Source organism: Thunnus maccoyii, chromosome 19 (assembly GCF_910596095.1).
Source record: "Thunnus maccoyii chromosome 19, fThuMac1.1, whole genome shotgun sequence".
Lineage (NCBI taxonomy): Eukaryota > Metazoa > Chordata > Actinopteri > Scombriformes > Scombridae > Thunnus > Thunnus maccoyii.
In genome coordinates, this window is record NC_056551.1 from 16,758,552 (window position 1) to 16,776,953 (window position 18,402).

An 18,402-nucleotide genomic window follows, 5' to 3' on the forward strand; every position below is an offset into this window, starting at 1 on the left:
TAACAATAGTACAAAAGTCCACTAAAAAATGTGTTTTGCTTAAATGACTTGACTGTGATGCTGGAGCTTCACTATGCAGAATGATGTATGTGCAGAGTTTGACACTAGAAGGCTATTTTCACCTTCATCTCCTGAATAGGGAAAGTTTCTCTGTGTTCACCTTAAATCGGAATTTAAGGCGTGTACTTACAAGCATGATTTGTGACATCACAACTAGTTTGGAGCCAACTGTGGTCCGGTATGCAACTTACACAAGTGTGATGTGGAAACTTAAAGACGTCAGGGCACATACACTGAGAATTAACTTTTCAGTGAAGTAGGAGACATCTTGTGTCCAACAGTTCAATTTTTGAAATGAGAAATATTTGCATATTCATAGATTCTGAATTTTTCAATTACAGAGAAAAGACAAGACAATGACAGAGAAGTAGTAGATATATAAAATATACATATCATATCAGACACAAATTATTATTCAAAGCTGAGTCTGGAGGGGATCTTCAGCTAGGTAATAAGTGGCTAAGAAACTAGGTGATATGTTTTGTAAAGGTATACCCTCATGAGTATTTGGTTTGTTTAAAAAACAAACAAAAAAACTTTGTCTGAAAGTATGTATAATGCACTAGGTCGATTTGATCTAGCACAGGGGACAATAAGGGACAAGAAGAAAAACTCCAGCAACATAAAATACACATTTAAAATAACATAAAAATAGGACAATGAAACCTTTTATAAAGCACAGCTGGGAGAAACTGAATGGGTCCTTTGAGCCTTGCACTTCTTGAAAAATGTCTGACACAATGATCCCATCAAGATTGAGAAGTGTAACAAAAATGGCAGTAAAAGCATTTGAAAGGAGTCCTTCCAGGGCTGCCCCTTGGGCTATTTCTCCACGCAAGAGCCCATGGGTAAAACTTCATCCCTGCAAGAGTTGTACGTGTGTGTCCATCCAAGTGTGTTTATGTGAAACTGCAAGCCGCTCATCTGTATGCTCCATCACACACATGCACACACACATACACATGCCGAGAACAGCACCATCATCCCATTGTGTGTCCACAGAGTCACAGATGGCCAGCAGAAGTCATGAACTCAGGAGATGTACCAGAAGTGAAGGACTCACCTGAAGATCCTCTCTGGGGCCTGCTCTCCCGTAACTAGGTCATAGCCTTTCTCCAAGTTAGCATATGGCCAAGGACTTAGCAGAGGATACAGAAGAGGGAACACCAGAACAAAGAGAGAAATATAGAACATGAAAATATGAAAACAATGATTTACAACTGTCATAATTACAATTACATTAAATTTTATTTATGTAATCTGTAGGAGACAGGATTATCTTGATTTTATTCATGCATATAACCATAATGATGTTGCAGTTGTGCATTTTAAATACTCCACATGGTCTATATAATAGTATATACTAAACATAAAAGAAACACAGAGTCATTACTAACATCAATGAGATCTATTTTCATATGGATAAGAGCTCCTTTTGTCAGACACCACTCCTAAAAAACAGTGAATGGGAATTTGATCTGTGACTGGACTGAATCCAGCGGATGACAGGTGGGGTTGAATAACAATGTGGGCCCTTTTTTAATGAACCAATGATTGGGCAAGCCAGCTAACTGTCAAACAAGGTCAGAGTCAGGTAAATGGCTCATTTGACTTTTCTCTCCATATCATGTCAATTTCCACAATTTGCTTTCTCTCTTTTTTGTGTTCTCTATCTGTCTCTTTCACTCTCAGTCGTTCACTATTTGGCCTCCCACTGCTGTTTTGTTTCATTACCTCCCCTCCTGCCTTCTTACTTCTTACTCTACTTTCTCAAGTTAAAGAACCGTACAGGTACATTTGCATGTTTTAACTCATTAACTACAAATTGCATAGATATAACATTACAAGTGACCATTTCTGAAAGCATACAGTAAGTTTTTAGATTTTCTACCCCATAGGGATTCATTTTTATACTCTCAAGATCAACTTCAAGAGACTTGAAACTTGCCTCAGACAGCTAATCCATCACAGTGAACAATTCACCTTTATTAAATGTAAAGTTAATATTGTGTGCTAATGCAGTTGGGAGTAGGGACTGTGAAACCGCCCTGTAAGGTCAATTAAGTACCAGTGAGTTTGTAGATATGAGTGGAAAGAGCAGACAGGACTTCTTACCCTTCGTTGCGACCCCAGTCACTGCGAACACAGAGGTGTTTATGGACGGGATCAGGGGAATAACCCTCATGGCAGCTGCATTCTCCTGTGACACAAGAGAACAAGAAGGGACACAGTGGCAGATATTTATTTATTGTCAGTAGCTGAATAAATTACCATGTAAGTGACCCTGGACAGCTCATTCATTAGAGATGTATTGAATAATCAGTTGCTATGCTACTTCATTTCCAGCCACTCCTCACCAGTAAAAAACTAAATAAAAAAAATGCATTTACACTGACACAAGCATTATTAGCTGGCACACTTAAATATTTTACCTAAACTTCGTAGCAATACTTTTCTTGGATTATTTTTGTTCAGCCAAATGAGCCACTTTGATTTTATCCAACACAGAGTTACCATGAACATTTTGCACATCATGTCAGCTATCAAGATAGGGTTTCATGTTTGCAATATAGATTTTTCTGCTAGAACACTATGGGCATACAGTAAGCTACATTACTAAGTTGACCTGCTAAATCACTTTTTTTTTAACAATATGACAGCACGTTTTGTTAAGTGTAATGACTTAACAACAGACGTCACCATCAGTCAACACTGAACTGAGAAAATAGTGCCTATCTTGCAGCTTGGGTCTTGGGTTTTTGCCAACTCCTGCCTCAATGGCTAGTCATTAAGTTTAAAACCATCTACTGCTTTCTTAAATGTAACAATCTTGTCAGTTGACAGCGATACATAAAATATCTGTGGTTTTCTGGATAACTATCCAAACACCCGATGAACCTCAAATAAGATATAAACAGTCTAGTTACATCTCTTGCACTCCACAGTTTCAACAGTAATGCCCATTTATTAGAATTACAAATAATGGGGGAAAATAAACCCTTTATCCTTACTGTAGCTATACAAATAATGTTTGTGATCTCCTGTACTGTTAGATTGCTGCTACTCAGATAACATTAAATAAACCAATTAATATTTTGTTGGTTTATTATGGGTCAAGTCTATAAATCGTATGAAGACGGAATTGCATTATGCTGTCACGTATGGTAAATAAAAGAGTGTGCTGCACATATAATGCGACTTAAGGGACGGATGTATTTGTGAAAAGGTCATTGATAGATTTAGCAGCCTTTGTATTGGTACTCTTCCCAAAATAAATGGTACTGACTGCTGTCTGTTGACCTATATGGGGGTATAACACTGGAAAATAGTGTAATGGCCACCCAGGCAACACTATTCACATTTTATCACCTAGTGTTTAATAATTTACTGGTTGAATTTATAGGCTCAAGAATCACTCGTGGAGTAATGCACCACCAGGATGCAGTCAAAGAAAAGCCACAAACATGTTTTTATTTTCTTTGTGGCTGTTTCATGTAGCCTTACTAATTGAATAGTCAGCACTCTTGAAATAGCTCCACTTTAAAATTTGGAGATTACTGGATAATTGTTGCATCCAAGACAATAATTTATTTTCATCATTTAATCAAAGAACTTTTGTTTTTGTTATTTTTAGTTCCTAACAGTGTATTTTCTAAGAGTTTCAGACAAATACAAATGAATAGCAACAACTCATGGATAGGTTCACAAGACACAAAAAGTCATAAAACAACTGTCAGCTTCCCATATCAACACTGGTTTTCTTGCTGAAATCATTCCTCCTGTTCATACTCTCAATAGGAAGGGCCAGAGTCGGCTCTTTTTCCTGCGGAGGCTCTATTCCTTGAACATCTGTGGCACCATGCTGTGGATGTTTTATGAGTCTGTGATGGCCAGCACCATTTTCTACGCTGTGGTCTGCTGGGGCAGCAGCCTGAGGGTGGCCAAGACTCAACAAACTGATTCAGAAGGCCAGCTCAGTCCTGAGTGTGGAGCTGGACCCTCTGCATGTAGTTGTGGAGAGGAGGATGTTGTCAAAACTCCTCTCCATCATGGACCATGTCTCCCACCCTCTACACAGTGTTGTGGTTAGCCAGAGGAGTATGTTCAGCCAGAGATTTAGAATAACTAAGGACTCAACTGAACCCAACAAGAGGTCATTCCTTCCTGTAGCCACCCAGATATACAATTCCTCCCCTTTCTGCTTAAGTTGAACAATTCTTTAAACTTTTTTCAACACAATCTACTGCCACTACTGCTAACTTACATTTAAATTACTGTAAATCACTGACTTTTGGACATCTCCATCAGTACTCTGCTGTTAAACTGCTGTTAAATTACTGTTGACCCACATTACATTTTCCATTCAGTTTACCTTTGCACATTGCAGCTAATTTACTGTTAAATTACAGTTAATCTACTTTGCATGTTTCAATTTTTGCACTTTTGTCCATACTGCAATTCTACCTCGCACATTACTTTTTGCATTTTCATTTGTACATTTTTCTATTTACTTACTGTATTTATTATTGTTTTTATTGTATTTTATATTATAGTAGTTTTTACCTTTTTACTTGTTTACTTCCTCTTTCCTAACTATGTGTTGAGCAATCGAGCAATTAAGCAATGTACCTGCGGGGATCAATAAAGTTATTAGTCATTAAAAAAATCCCCTCTAATACACTTTCAATGTAAGTGTTGGGGGACAAACCACAGTCCTAAAATGTATTCAAAAGTTTATCTGAATCTAATATGAGGCTTTGGCAGTCTGAGTTAGTCAAATCAAGTTTAGTTTAGTATAACATTCCCTCTTTGTGTTTCCCTGGGCAGTCTTTCCCTGCTGAGCTGCAGAGGAGGGATAGGATAATAACAAAAAGAGGGAATTTTAAAAAGATTCACGTTGAAAATGCTCACTTTTCTCTCCCAATTTTCAATTTTTAGTTTGCCAGAGGCTGGAACTGGCATTTTCATCAGCTGCAGTAGTGGTTAGGTTAACATAGTATAAATGGTGCCCTGCTTTGTTTTGGGGGGAAAGATTAACATAAATAACTGGAATTGCCTGGTGAAAATGCCTGACTGCTCCGCTGATAAATTGGAAGGGAACAACAGAGGACAAGACAATGACAAGACTGCCTGCTGCTGACAAATTTTATACTCAGCTTGCGCTTAAGAAGAAACATCTGATACGACATGGCCAACATTCTTTTTTTGGATCTGATAATACACTCCAAACAAAAAGCCAATCAATATCTACATTAGCGGTGCTAGTAAAGCAAGCAAAGCACTAGCAAAGCATCTCTGGAAACAAGAGGCAGTAACAGAGCCAAATGCTACTCTTGCATTCTGTCATGTAATGCATTCCCTTGATGTCCCCAGCAACTATTTGTATTTGGACAAAATACTGGGTGTTTTGGATGTGAACATCATACAAAAGTGTTCCAACAAATGTAAAGTAAACTAAACCTATAGGTTGCTTAAAGGTCAAAGTAGCCTATCAGTTTTATCAGCAAATCTGAGACATATGTATGCAAATGTTCTTCCCTGTAAACACACTACATGGATACAATTGCACTGTTTCAAGTCCATGTTCTATATACTAAAGCAAAGTTGGAATAGCTTGTACTCAAGAGTATTTTTTACCGTCCTATTCTGATTCTACATCACTATTTCAGCAGAAATGTGGTTGATCTCATAGGTGATCGGTGCATCTTACTAAAAAGGCTATGTTTCTCTTTGATTTGTATGTTAGATTTAATGGGTTTTAAATGGCAGATGTTTGGATCTAATATAACAGCAAGAAATTTAGACACTTTTAGACTCAATTCTATATCCCAACATTAATAATTTAATACAACTTTGCAAAATACAACTGGTTAGATGTAAGAGAAGTCGGTCTTTATGTAGTTTAGAATCATAATTTAGACATAAAATGTAGATAATAATACAAAGGTTGGCAAATACATAGATTAATATGGGCAGAAAGGACTACTCACACTCAAATTATGTGTGTATAATTGATTTAGATATGTAACTTATACATAATTACACAAAGCAGTCTAACTGCACTGTCAGGAGAGATGTTCAGTTATTATACAGCCATATGTGTGTAGGCCTGCAGGGTGCAGAGGAACACATTCACAAAGTCTTTTACACCTTGTTTCAGATGAGGTGCAACCAGCCCAGAAGCACAGTTTGCCTTTAATCTGAGACAAACCTTGCAAGTAATCAGTGAAGTACGGCTCTTTTCTTTATGCAAATGCGTTCAAGGGTGGATCAAGCAATTAACAGGAAGAGATATGTCTGGTTGATTACACATTCCGCTGGATTAACTAACCTTTACACAACTTGAAAGCATCAGTTTTGTGGTGCAGTTTCTCTGCCACTGAAAAACTGTTTCAGCTAGCGCGGGCGTACTAAAGGGAAAATTGTGGTCGAGAAGAGAAACTTAAATTGACTGTAGCCATTCCCTAGAAAGCTCAATTGCCGCAGACAAAAGGTGATTGCACCACAAAAAAAGTATGAATAGGAGGAGTTGTGCTGAATTAGTTATTAAAACAGCTTCTTGAAAAGATAAAGCCAGTGGTAAAAACACCACAGAAGGAGGGGATGGGGAGATGTTGTTGTGTTGTCATTAAACTTGAACTTCATGTTCACTCAGCTGCAAATGCACTATGGCAACTGCACTCCTTTTACATTTACAGTGTGCATGTGGCTGCAGTTACCTTGAAACTCCAGGGAGACATCAGACATATCGATGCTCTCCATCTGCTATGTTATGAGTTTGGACCAGTTGCTGATGTGGCGGCTCATTGATTCATTTATTTTTTTATGAGCTATATTTTCTTGCATATGGGCTACAACATCATTCTATTTTCTAAATTATCTTAGGTATTTCATTACTTTATTAACCAAAATTTGTATTTCAGCATCATCTCATTCAGATTTCTTTTCTGCTATTGTTAATCTGAGACAGATCTCACCACCAAACTGTGCATTGTGAGGTATTCTTATCTCATTATGCTTCCTTAATAAATCAGATGTTTGTTTTGGGCAGATTGCAAGAGCAAATTGAATGTTTTCATGTATGTCTGGCCCTGGGTTTGTGTAAACAATGGGTTAATTCACTGATGCCAAAAGTTATGGTTGCCTGATTTGAACATGTTGTCGGCCTAATTTAGAAGTAATCACCTGTGAGTGGTTATGGCCATTCGATGACAACAGTTATTTAACTGTGCTCACCCAGTCCCTTTTCTGTTACATCCCAACACGGTTTCTACTCAGATACACAACCTGATAAATACTAGATCGCCAATAAAATTTGTCACTGTCACCATTGTGCCCTCATTCTCCGCCTCTTTCCTTTGCACTCTCTTTTACCATCCCACCGTTCATAATTAAGTGCCAATCACTTCAGACCACAAATTATCTATTTTTTTCTCTCTCTCTCTTGTATTACCAATCTCATGTTATAAATGACGTGTGTCATTATAATCATTTCTAGTATCTCCCTGTGGCTGCATGGGTGATTTTCATATTTCAAGGTTCATGGTATGAGTACAGAAAAGAGTTGTTATCCTGATGTATATTTACACTTGTTATACAATTTACACAGGGAGAAGGCACTCTGATGACCTTGGGCGGATTCAACATAGCTTAAGTGTGTCTCATAAGAGTATGTTTGTGTGTACTTCTGTCTGTGAATATGCGTGGACAGTATTTGTTGAGTGGAAGGATAAAGCAGGGGTATATGTTAACACTTAGGCAGCTTCAGTTCCAATTAGGTGTGGCTGGAAAAGCCTGGGAGACATCATTTTAAATGAGGAAAACAAAGGCAGCTAAGGAGGTTCACAGGTCTTTATGAGGTTAGTTATGATGATAGATGGAAAGGTACTGGCTGCAATCTATTCTTCCTTATTAGGGTATATAACTATGTGAGATAGGACAGATTGACTAATAATGCAATAACTCATGGTAATAAAGTGTTAACTTGAGTCATCATATTGTAATGGCTACATCATCAATTAGAAGTATTTCATATTTCTAATTTAATTATAATCACCTTTTATATACTGATGATGTTATTACACATAACAGGAATTTATTACATTTATGGCTGTATTGTATTTTCAACCCATTTATAGGGACATTTTTATCACATTCTGACAAATTACTACAATATCATGCTGTTATTACATTACTTATGACAAAGATGGCCCATGTTCCAAGTGCAATTATAGTCAGATATCAGGCAGGAGGGACAGTTGCATCATGCCATTCATCCACTAACCTCAATGTTCCTTTTATCAGATGAGGGGAACAGTTGAGTCAGGGAGTGAAGGTGAAGGCAGAGTGGATTGATTATCCAGGCACAGTGATACAGTGACTGGTAGTCAACGGTGACAGTCAACCATGACATTGAAGCAGGATGGAGGCATGTGATAGAAATGGTGTGAGAAAATGTGGTATATACAACATAAACTTGTGATCATAGAGCATAGAGAAACTTGACAAAGAGATTTTTCCTGCTTGTGTATGAGTGTACTTGTTAGGGGGCAAACTGATGACTGTGAATTGATGAGATGTTCACAGTAAATGTGTTGATTTTAAGTACATGTGTAAACACAATGTGTCCTCATGAAACGTGGGCATGTTTGGATGATTGAATTGGCAATAGAAACGATGTGTTAATGCCACCATGTGTAAAATTTGAAAATTTCTGACTTGGCAGCCCCAGTGGTAGATGAAGAAGACACTATCATAGACAGCAGTGCACACCACCTACACAAGTAGATGTTATTTATCTGTTTGACTGTCTTAACACTAAGCAGCCTTCTGTGCTTCCTGATGTGCATTTTTCCTGTATATAATAGCAGAACTTTCATTTAGGTAATTCTGTAGTTCTCTGTCCAAAAACCTACAGCCAACACTAGGACATGCCCGATGTCCTCAACCAGTTTTTATGAGAATGATGCAAAAAAAAAGTCCTTAAATATCAATTTCCAACAAGTTACAACTGATAAGAGCTTTGGTTTTGTAAAAAAAAAAAAAAATAAATAAATAAAATTGATTATGCAGCCCTGATTTTTCTTAAAACCTCCAACCTCCTTAAAAAGTCCCTCTCAGGTTCAGAAATGACAATCAACAGAGCAGATGTACAGTATAAACTCACAGGATACAGGATGATGATTACCTACAAGCTTTCTCAAGCACAGTTGTGCTTTGACTATTTTACAATAGGTAAACTGGACAGCATTCCTAGTTGACCAGTAATCAGGTCTTCCAACAGCCATTTACATTTAAACACCATCAGTCCACATGTATGTATGGCTTTGGCAGCATTTTTGTGTTTTCCATGTTTCAACAAGAAAAGTATACTTTAAACCTTTAGAGTTACCCGAGCAGGTGTTTTCTCATTGTTTGGCAAAAGGTAAAAGACCCACTTTAACATTGCTTATTTGTTGTGGCCAGAATTGCAGCGTGTTTGAAAGTTTTAAAGTGCAAAGAGCAGTGTAGCTGCACTTTTCTCCCCTGTGTGATTTGCCCTTTAACATTTCACAACCAGTGGTTCACCCTACTGTTGAAACGGCAATAAATGTGCCTGGATGAAAGAGTTCATTTCAGGTGTTCTGTCTTCAGAAACAACTCTGTGTGTGTGTGTGTGTGTGTGTGTGTGTTGCAATTTGCACTAGAGGACAGTGATGGAAATAGAAAGCTCTTTTGAAGAACACCTTTAATTTTGCTGCCGGATGGATGAGGTTGCCCTTAGGAGATACAACATACTTGAGGGCAATTACTGATCAAATAATCTTGCTGCTGAAAAGGACAGATGAAAAGAGAAATAAATGGAGAGAGACAAGGAGACGGGGCGAGACAGATGCATTAATGAAGTGAGAATGCTGAATGTACTAGGGTCTGAGAGAGTAAATGAGTCCGAAATTGAATTACGACCATTACTGATCTCAAAATATAAAAAACACACCGGCATATACACACCGGTAAACACACATTCGGAATCCACAAACACATAAAGTATGTGCCAACTCCATCTTTGGCATCTTCATGTGTACTGACCGAGTTTAGTATCTGGAGTTCTAATACATTATGCATTAGCCCTCAACATGCCCTTGACCAGGGTGACATAAATTTCACATACATTACAGATGTAATCCATTCTAATGAGCTTAGACTTTATCTAGTTGGGCACGAAATACACAAGGGAGTTATACCACTCAAGAGAAGATTAATGTGCCATGCTGCACTCACAGCTTGTTGGTATCGTTTTAATGTCAGCACAGATAGGTCCAAAATAGTATGAGCTGATTGTGTACATACTGTACTGTAAGTAATAACTGCCCCAACACTATAACACTATCACTATTGAATCTCTGCCATTTTACTTGATCATAAAGTATGTTAGATGTGTATGGAGCAGTTCCATCTGACTCCTCTGAGGAATTTCTTTAGATCAGAAACACTGAAATAAATTTATTAAGGTAACCCTGTAGCATAAAGGACTGTCCTTCCTTCCTTCTCATTCTGGGTATTGCTGTCCTTGCACTTATCAAAACATAAAAGAAGTTCAAATGCCAGCATTTTCCTTCTAATCTCAATGTACTTCCTTCTAATCCCACCTTCACCCCCAGCCAATTGGAATACTACTTAATGAATAATGCAAATTCTCTTACGCCAGATCTTTACTGCGAGTAATGGCTGCAGCTGGAGACGTAAGTACAGTATCACTGCAAAAACTGCACATCTAACAAAGTGTAATAATCCTGTATTTAGATTCAAAATCTAGTTTGTCTTGTTTTTAGTACATGCTATGAAATGCTGTATAAATGTTATCTAGTGCTTTTTAAGGAAGATCCTTACTCCTTACTCAATTCGATTAAATGTCACTTGCCTTGTCTTGATAAGCAACTTTGTCTTACTTTTAGTTACTTTTAATTAGATACAAGGGACATGTCTGTAAAACACCCCTTTCAAGGATAGAAGGCTTATTTTAAGCACTGGTATGACAAGACAAAACTATCTAATTTCAAGCATCAGCTCTGTGGTTATCATGAGTTATTTTCCCAGCTCTGTTATCATTGTTAGATGGTACAAAACAGAGCCTAGCACAGGGAGTGTCAATAGGGTGATGTAATGAGATTTCAGTAGGATAATGAACACCTTTATATAGAGCCACAGAACCTTTAGGGACTAATCTCATTGCAAGGTTATATATTAGTCGATATTGGAAAATTAAAATGGGAGATGAATTCACTGTAAGTCATGTGATGACCCTGTGGGTTAAGCAGCTGACCCACCAAAACAATGTCCTGTTTTTGTATAAATTCTCACCCAATATAATAACACTGAGGGGAGAAATTGTTCTTGTAGATCATAACATTTTTCATGACAATAAAGCTTGATTGTGATATTCTAATAATTTAATTGGAATTTTGTCTATTTTATAATTACACATCAGTAAGAAGGGGAAGCCACATCTTAAATGTGTAATTCAATGTGGAAAAATCTAAGAAATCCATTTTTGCATGAATTTGACACTAAGAATCAGACACACATTATATTAGAAAATCTGTATGCAGATTTAACGGTTGAACTGAAATTAAACTTGATATGCCCGCGGTTTATTCTTGTTCTACTTTTTGTCTCTACTTTGTTGCTCTCAGCCATTTGAGGACCCCAATATGTTTCTCCAGAGATGGCCCATCACCAATGCGGTCCTCCTGGCAGAATCCACTAACCTCCTTCTGGCTGTTGGCACATTGCCGCTGATGTCCTTACTTAAGGAAATGATCCACGAGGCTCCTCTCATCCTGATGGGGTGTTATTACACCTTCCACCTCACCTACCCCAAATGTGTTGCTACTTTATTATCTGTCATCCAGACTGAGGTACTGAAAGACAGTAGTCATGAGTGTGACCTTACTCATTCTTGCAAGAAAGTAATAGCTGAATGGGGAAAATTCACTAATAAAGTAGAGTAATGCCAGAAATGCACAGGTTTGTCCATTGCTAATTTTATTTTCATTTGTATTTATTTTTCCGGTTTGTTGACAAAACTGATACATGTGTGAACTTGAATTCTGTGTTCAATATTTGTTAGTTCTGTGAGGATCCATGCATATTGAACTGCTTTATATTTTTTTTTCGTTTGTTTGTTTTTCGAAAATAATTCTATTTGTTCAGGACTGTTTGATGACTTGAAAGAGTGAAACTGTTTCTCCACTGGAAAATAGTCCCTGGGGAAAAGTTTGCTTTACACAGCAAATTATTATCAGTTCTTTGGTTTATGAATGTTGACAACTTTGTTAGCCACAAAAGAAGAACATTTTAAGGTGGGTGTTAAAAGCCAGTTATCAAGACAAGACCATGTGAATTGCTGCATCTTTCCCATGGTCCTTGATAATAAAAATGTTTTTCTCTTAGAAAATTGTCATGCTTCCTTATTTTATGAGCATGTGGTCTAATTTAGGTCGGGTAGAGAATTTCATAAATCTCATTTTAAGTAATTTGATGTTAAAAAAGTACCCTAGCTTTGAGTGATAATAGGCTTCTTTTGCATTAACTAGGCTTACCTAGATTGTTTGAAATTAGTCTTTTTGATCTTATTTCAAGATTTTATGTGCTATAATGACAGTCAGACAGCCTTACTTATTTTAAGACATCTTATCAAGTAAAATTCACTTTCTACACTGGCAGCCAAATGTGCTTGTTTTAACTGCAAGCATTCTTTTCGTAACGGTCTATAAAGTGGAGTCTGATCCTGAATGGGAGTGGGAAGAACCTGCTGTTGCACAATTGAGACTTGAGACTAAAAGGTTGTTTCAGAATGGTAAGATCGTGTCTAAGATTCATAACAAAGTAAAAGTAATTTTTTTCAAATGTAGCTGAAGGTCGCTAGCTTGGGTTTAGCACATATATTATATTCCTTTACCCGAGTAACAGGAAGAAACAATGTTTACAGTTGCGCTTGTTTTAAAACTTCATCAAAAGATTGTAGGTCAAAAAGTTGAAAATCCTGCAGCATACTGAGTCTTATATAGCAGCAAGTCAGTTGTAAAATGACTTGCCAATAATGGAAGGAAGATTGTCTCCAAAAATGAATTTCAGCCATGTCTGATGTAAATTCCCATCCTTTTTAGCTGCTGAGCAACCAGCAATAGCACACTTCCAATGTCCTGCTTTGCTTGTCATGTGGCTGCAATGCAAGCTCCGACTGCAGAAGTTATGTACACACTCAGTGTAGTGCTGGGCTTATGCTAAAGCTTCCTAGCATATTTGATTTGACTTTCTGGTGTGATGTAGCAACGGGTAGCGCCTCAACACTGCTTGCACTTGGGGCATGAATTTCAAAATTTCAAATGACTTAAAAAGACTGAGGAGATAGAATTTAGCAATTTTATATCACAGGAGGGCCCCCACTATCACCCTAATCCATCCCAAAGCTCATTTTTTCTTGTTTTCCACAGTTCCAGCCCTTTAATGATATATGTTTTATTATACCTAAATAGATGTACCAGGTGTTGTGTTAATCAGTCAAACAGCATGGCAATTATGACATTGTGACCTTACTATAAATCTGGTAATAACAGTTTTCCCTACTTTGCAATAAAAACAAATAATTAGTGAAATTATATTATTTGCTCAGCAAATAGACCCCAGTGTGTACGTGTGTCTGCATGTTTGTGTGCACTAACCTGTGTCCTGGTCACAAATCTGCTCACAGGGCTCCGTGGTCCTCTGGCCACAGTAGTCTCGCACCCACTGTGTGGACGAATTGGTCTGATAGTACAGGGTAAGCTTGGCTGGGTTCAACCAATTAGAAACATCCAGGAAGCTGCCCATGCTCACCACAAAACTACTTCCTGAAAAAGTAAAACACAAGACAATAATTTTGGTTGTAGAAGACACAATAAAAAGGTAGAAAACAGCTTGATTGTTTGGGTATTATATATAAGAGCGGTTTTCCTGGTTCAGTTGCAAAATCAATTGGAAAGAAGCTAATTCTTTTGTTTTCACTGTAATTTTAATTCCCTTCCTGACTAGGCTGAATTTAAATGAGAAAATTAAGACCTATAATGTGTGTGTATTGATGGGATTTCCTTGGTAATTGCAATAGAGGGGCTAAAAGGCTTTCACGAGTCAATCAGTAAATGCTATGCTCATTGACGCTGACTTACCTTTCTTTCTTACTGCTCCCAGACCAATCGTTAAACTCTGATCACTGAACAAGATTATCCCTAATTGATGCCAATGACTTTTAGTTCCAAAGGGAACTGTGAGGAGATTGTGTTTCAGCTCTCTGGTGAACACAAAGATTCTTTTACAGCTATATTGTGTGTACTGCTGGGTTGTGGAAGGTAAGTCTACATTTGTGTGTCAAAGTGAATTTAAAATGTATTTCAAAAGCCGGGCGAGGACACAAAGATAAAAATTGTGAAATTAAAAAGGATTTCTACTCTGTTTTGTGATGCGAAACCTTGTGATGACGGTCTACAGGCTAGTTTTCTAAAGAGAAGATAAATGTAGATGGAAAAAGCTAAACTGCAGTAGCCAGCAATCAAGTCTGAGTCACAAGAAACGTTGCAGGACAAATGCCCTGGAGTAAAATGAGTGATTTGCACTCACACTTTGCAAAAAATAAAGCACTAAAATCCCAAGCCTCACTGATTCTTTTTTTTGTTTGTTTGTTATTCTGTCTTATCGTTTTAGTTCTGGCAAATTCCTAATAGCTACCATGTGCCTCCTACATACATGAAGTCACCAGCTGCTTCTTTTCACTTGTCAGGAAAGTGTCTCACCAGGACAGTCTGACCTCCACAGAGCCTTACAAAAATACAATCATATGTTGAAGGTTTTATCTTCTGACTGACTCGCAAACTTGACTGAAGCGACATGTTTAGACCATAGTACAGACCAAAAGCAGGCATGCTGTGTCCCCTTCAACATTTACTGTAGCCATTATTCAGCTACACCTACACTATGGACAAAAGTGTTTCAACTTAAGCTGGTGAAGTCATATATGAATGGTCTGTATAGGTTAATATTCAGTGTATAGCTCTTGTTTCATAGTGCCTGAAATGAAACATATTATAAAACATTTCACTACCTCCTGGTTGAGGTTATTCAAGATGCCTTAAAGAACTGTATTTTTCTTGTAACTGCATTTATGAGTAATTATTTTTAAAAAATGTATTAATTTATAATTTACACAATATAAATATTGAACAATCATAGACCCACACTTCCTTAGAAACAAGGGTTTTTGTTTCTATTTAGTTGCTGTTGAAAAGCTCACAGTGAGGATGCAATTACTAGATTATGGGATGGTTTCTGTGAGACCTGTAAAGAAACCCCTCCTGAGCAGTAAGAACATTGCTGATCACTGGCAATTTTGTTGTGCATATCGTGAATTGAGTGCAGGAGGCTGGGGAAAAGTTATTTTGTTAGATTAATCCCCTTTCAACTGTTTTGGGAACAAAGGTGGGGTACGTGTCAGGAATCAAAAGCATCACACATCTGTGTAGTTGCTCCGGTGATAATTAAAAAAGTTGTGCACATCTAGCAGTCGTTTCTTCTATTGAATTAATTATTTGGTGATTATGAATATCCATAGCAAATTTTAACTGAAATCTAACCATTATGTTTTGATATATTGCGATAAAGGTTGAGAGCTGACGGGAGCAGAAGGGTCAGGAGGTTGCCAAAATCATTAGGAGGACCAAACATCATATTAATTTATATATATATATATATATATATATATATATATATATATATATATAATGGGTGCATAGCAATATTTAATATGTTTGGTTTGACTAGTATGAGGAATAACAACAATAATAATACAAAAGCAATAATATTTAAAAAAGGAATAAAGTCAAACTAATAAATATAGAAAGCTTCTGTCTTTTGTATTGGCTTACATGATATTTTACATGAGGCCATCTTACATTTAGCTACACAATATTCTGTAGAAGTTGAAGTTTTCCCTTTCCTATTGTGTGTCCATGCACACACAAATTGTGGGCGTGTGGGCGGACTAGAAATGAGGCCCCAGTAGCAAGAGCACCTGATCAACTGATATGTGAATGCACAGCTTTCATTAGTTAAATTGCCTCATCTCTTCACTCTCTCTTACTTCACTTAACTTCTTCCACATTTTCTATTTTGGTCTTCCCTCCCAGTGAGGTTTATACCTTGGTATCTTGCCAACATCATACATGATACCCAACTTACAATTATCTCATAGCCAGCAATGAATTAAAAACTGACTGAGTTTATTGATTCTCTACGCCTGAACATTCATTCCTAAATACTTTATTATCTGGAATCTAACTGTATTTTGTGTTTAGTGTGGTATCTGTCTCCATGTTAGCATGCAAATAGCTACAAAACAGTATTATCAACTAACTTTTTTTTCAAGAGCTTTAATCAAGTTGATGATTATAATGATATATCCAGGGTCCATTTAATCTACTTTCTTGATATCATTTTGATGTTATATATGGCTTGTTTGTATGCTACACAGACTGAGCTTGCTTTATGGCATAAAGAAAATAGAACTTAACATTCAAGTAGTTGTGTCACATTAGTTCAAAAGAATGTTATTATCAAGTCAACTGATCGAATATGAAAACCATAGAAGAGGTTTATATTCCAATAAACAGCATGCAGTGTCTAGTCTCATGGAAAGTCTGCACACTAAAAGCTCCCGGTGCTGTGCAAAAGAAAAGAAAAAACAATCACGTTTTGAGCACACTGCTCTTCATCAGTCTGATGGCTCAAAATGTCACTCAGTTGTTTGTGGTGTTATAAATCATGTTTTCCATTGGGAGCTTTCAGTGTGTGGGCTTTGTTGTCCTGATTTCTGCTCATTTTTGGTTCCAGCACATGATTTACTTTTTTGTTGGATGAATGTGCATCAGTCGAGCAGAGGGGGCATTGACACTGGAAAGCATTGAAATTGAAAACCACAAAAAACAGTTGAGAGGGTGGAGATTTTACTGTAAGCCATTTCTAAATAGAAACAGAGGAAGCATGTCGAGCTGTCCCTGGTCCATTAGCTGTTCCTCTTACAGCAAAACCTATACGAATTACGTAATACTGTATTTTTTCACCACACAGCGTGAAGCTACTCCACAGTCATCTCTGCAATATGTTGCTTACAGGACGACTATATCCAATTACGGCTGGAAACACAAAATAAAGTTGTTCCAAGGTGGATAGCAGACAGTTAATGGTCATCATGATAACATGCTCCACAAATCTATGTGCTTTGTTTTGGGCTATACGCTGAACTTGTTAGCTAAAAAGAAGTATGTACAGTAGGTAGAGTTTATCCATCATTTCCTATGGGTGTATCGCAAAAAATGAGTTTAGTGGGTTTCTTCTCAGTGACACGCCTTTTTCCATGTACTGTACATGATCTCTGTCAACTGGACACATAAGCTTGTGATATGTGAGAGCAACTAGGTTTCTCACATCATATAGTTTTAAGTGAATTAATGAGAGTTCAAAAAACAATTCAGAAAATAGATATAGGGCTAGACAAGTAAAACTAAGTATTTTGGAATATTCTTTTGGTTGGATATTCTGCCAAGGTCTAATGAATGTGTTGCACTTACCATCCGCAACAAAATGCTCTGGCACATGGAGGGTAACCTTGACAGTGAGGGGGCAGGAATCCTGCGTAGCATAGACAATGGCAATGACACATGTGCTGATGGTGATCAACGTCAGGGTGACCTTATTTAGAGGACTGTGTAAGTGGCCTAGAGGTAGAGAAAGAGAAAAAAAAGGGAAAGGTGAATAGTTTGACATACGCCCTTTTGTTTTGATTGAGGTCTTAAATAGACGACTATATTTGAATATTCTTGATAGGAAGCAACGGCTTTCTACTTTTGCACACAGGAATATAATATGCACAGACACGTACACACAAACCTACATCTAAATCATCCACTTTAGCACTATGCTTTACTGTAAGTAAGCCTCTAACTGTCCCTTAATCCTTGAAAATGCAGTACTGTCCTCCTGATTTATGACTAATACCAGGTTCAAGTTTGTCCTGAGTAAAAGATGACTTAGAATATTCGAGCTGCTGCAGAACAGCCCAGATTCATTTGCTGGTGTGATATATGATCTTATTGCCACTGACAGGGTTATAGATTGGTTGTTTTGGTTGCCCTTTGGCTGTGTCAGGGCTCCCATTTCCAAGCCAGGATATAGGGAATGAAATTAGCCACTTAACCTCCGTCTACTGATATTTATCACGAAATAGAACTTGACATGTTGAAAGGAGGCTTACTGGGATGTGAGAGGGATAACATG

General features: G+C 37.4%; 1 protein-coding gene across 1 annotated transcript in view; it reads right to left on the minus strand.

The window, feature by feature from the left end:
- Positions 1–18,402, minus strand: part of LOC121885546 (astrotactin-2-like) — a 287,798-nt gene that overhangs the window by 126,296 nt on the left and 143,100 nt on the right. Inside the window, exons 6-9 of the mRNA XM_042395105.1 lie at positions 17,697–17,843; positions 13,764–13,931; positions 2,176–2,260; positions 1,124–1,198 (exon numbers count right to left, since the gene is read on the minus strand). Coding sequence (XP_042251039.1) covers positions 1,124–1,198; positions 2,176–2,260; positions 13,764–13,931; positions 17,697–17,843 — 475 coding nt within the window. The remainder of the gene's footprint in view (positions 1–1,123; positions 1,199–2,175; positions 2,261–13,763; positions 13,932–17,696; positions 17,844–18,402) is intronic.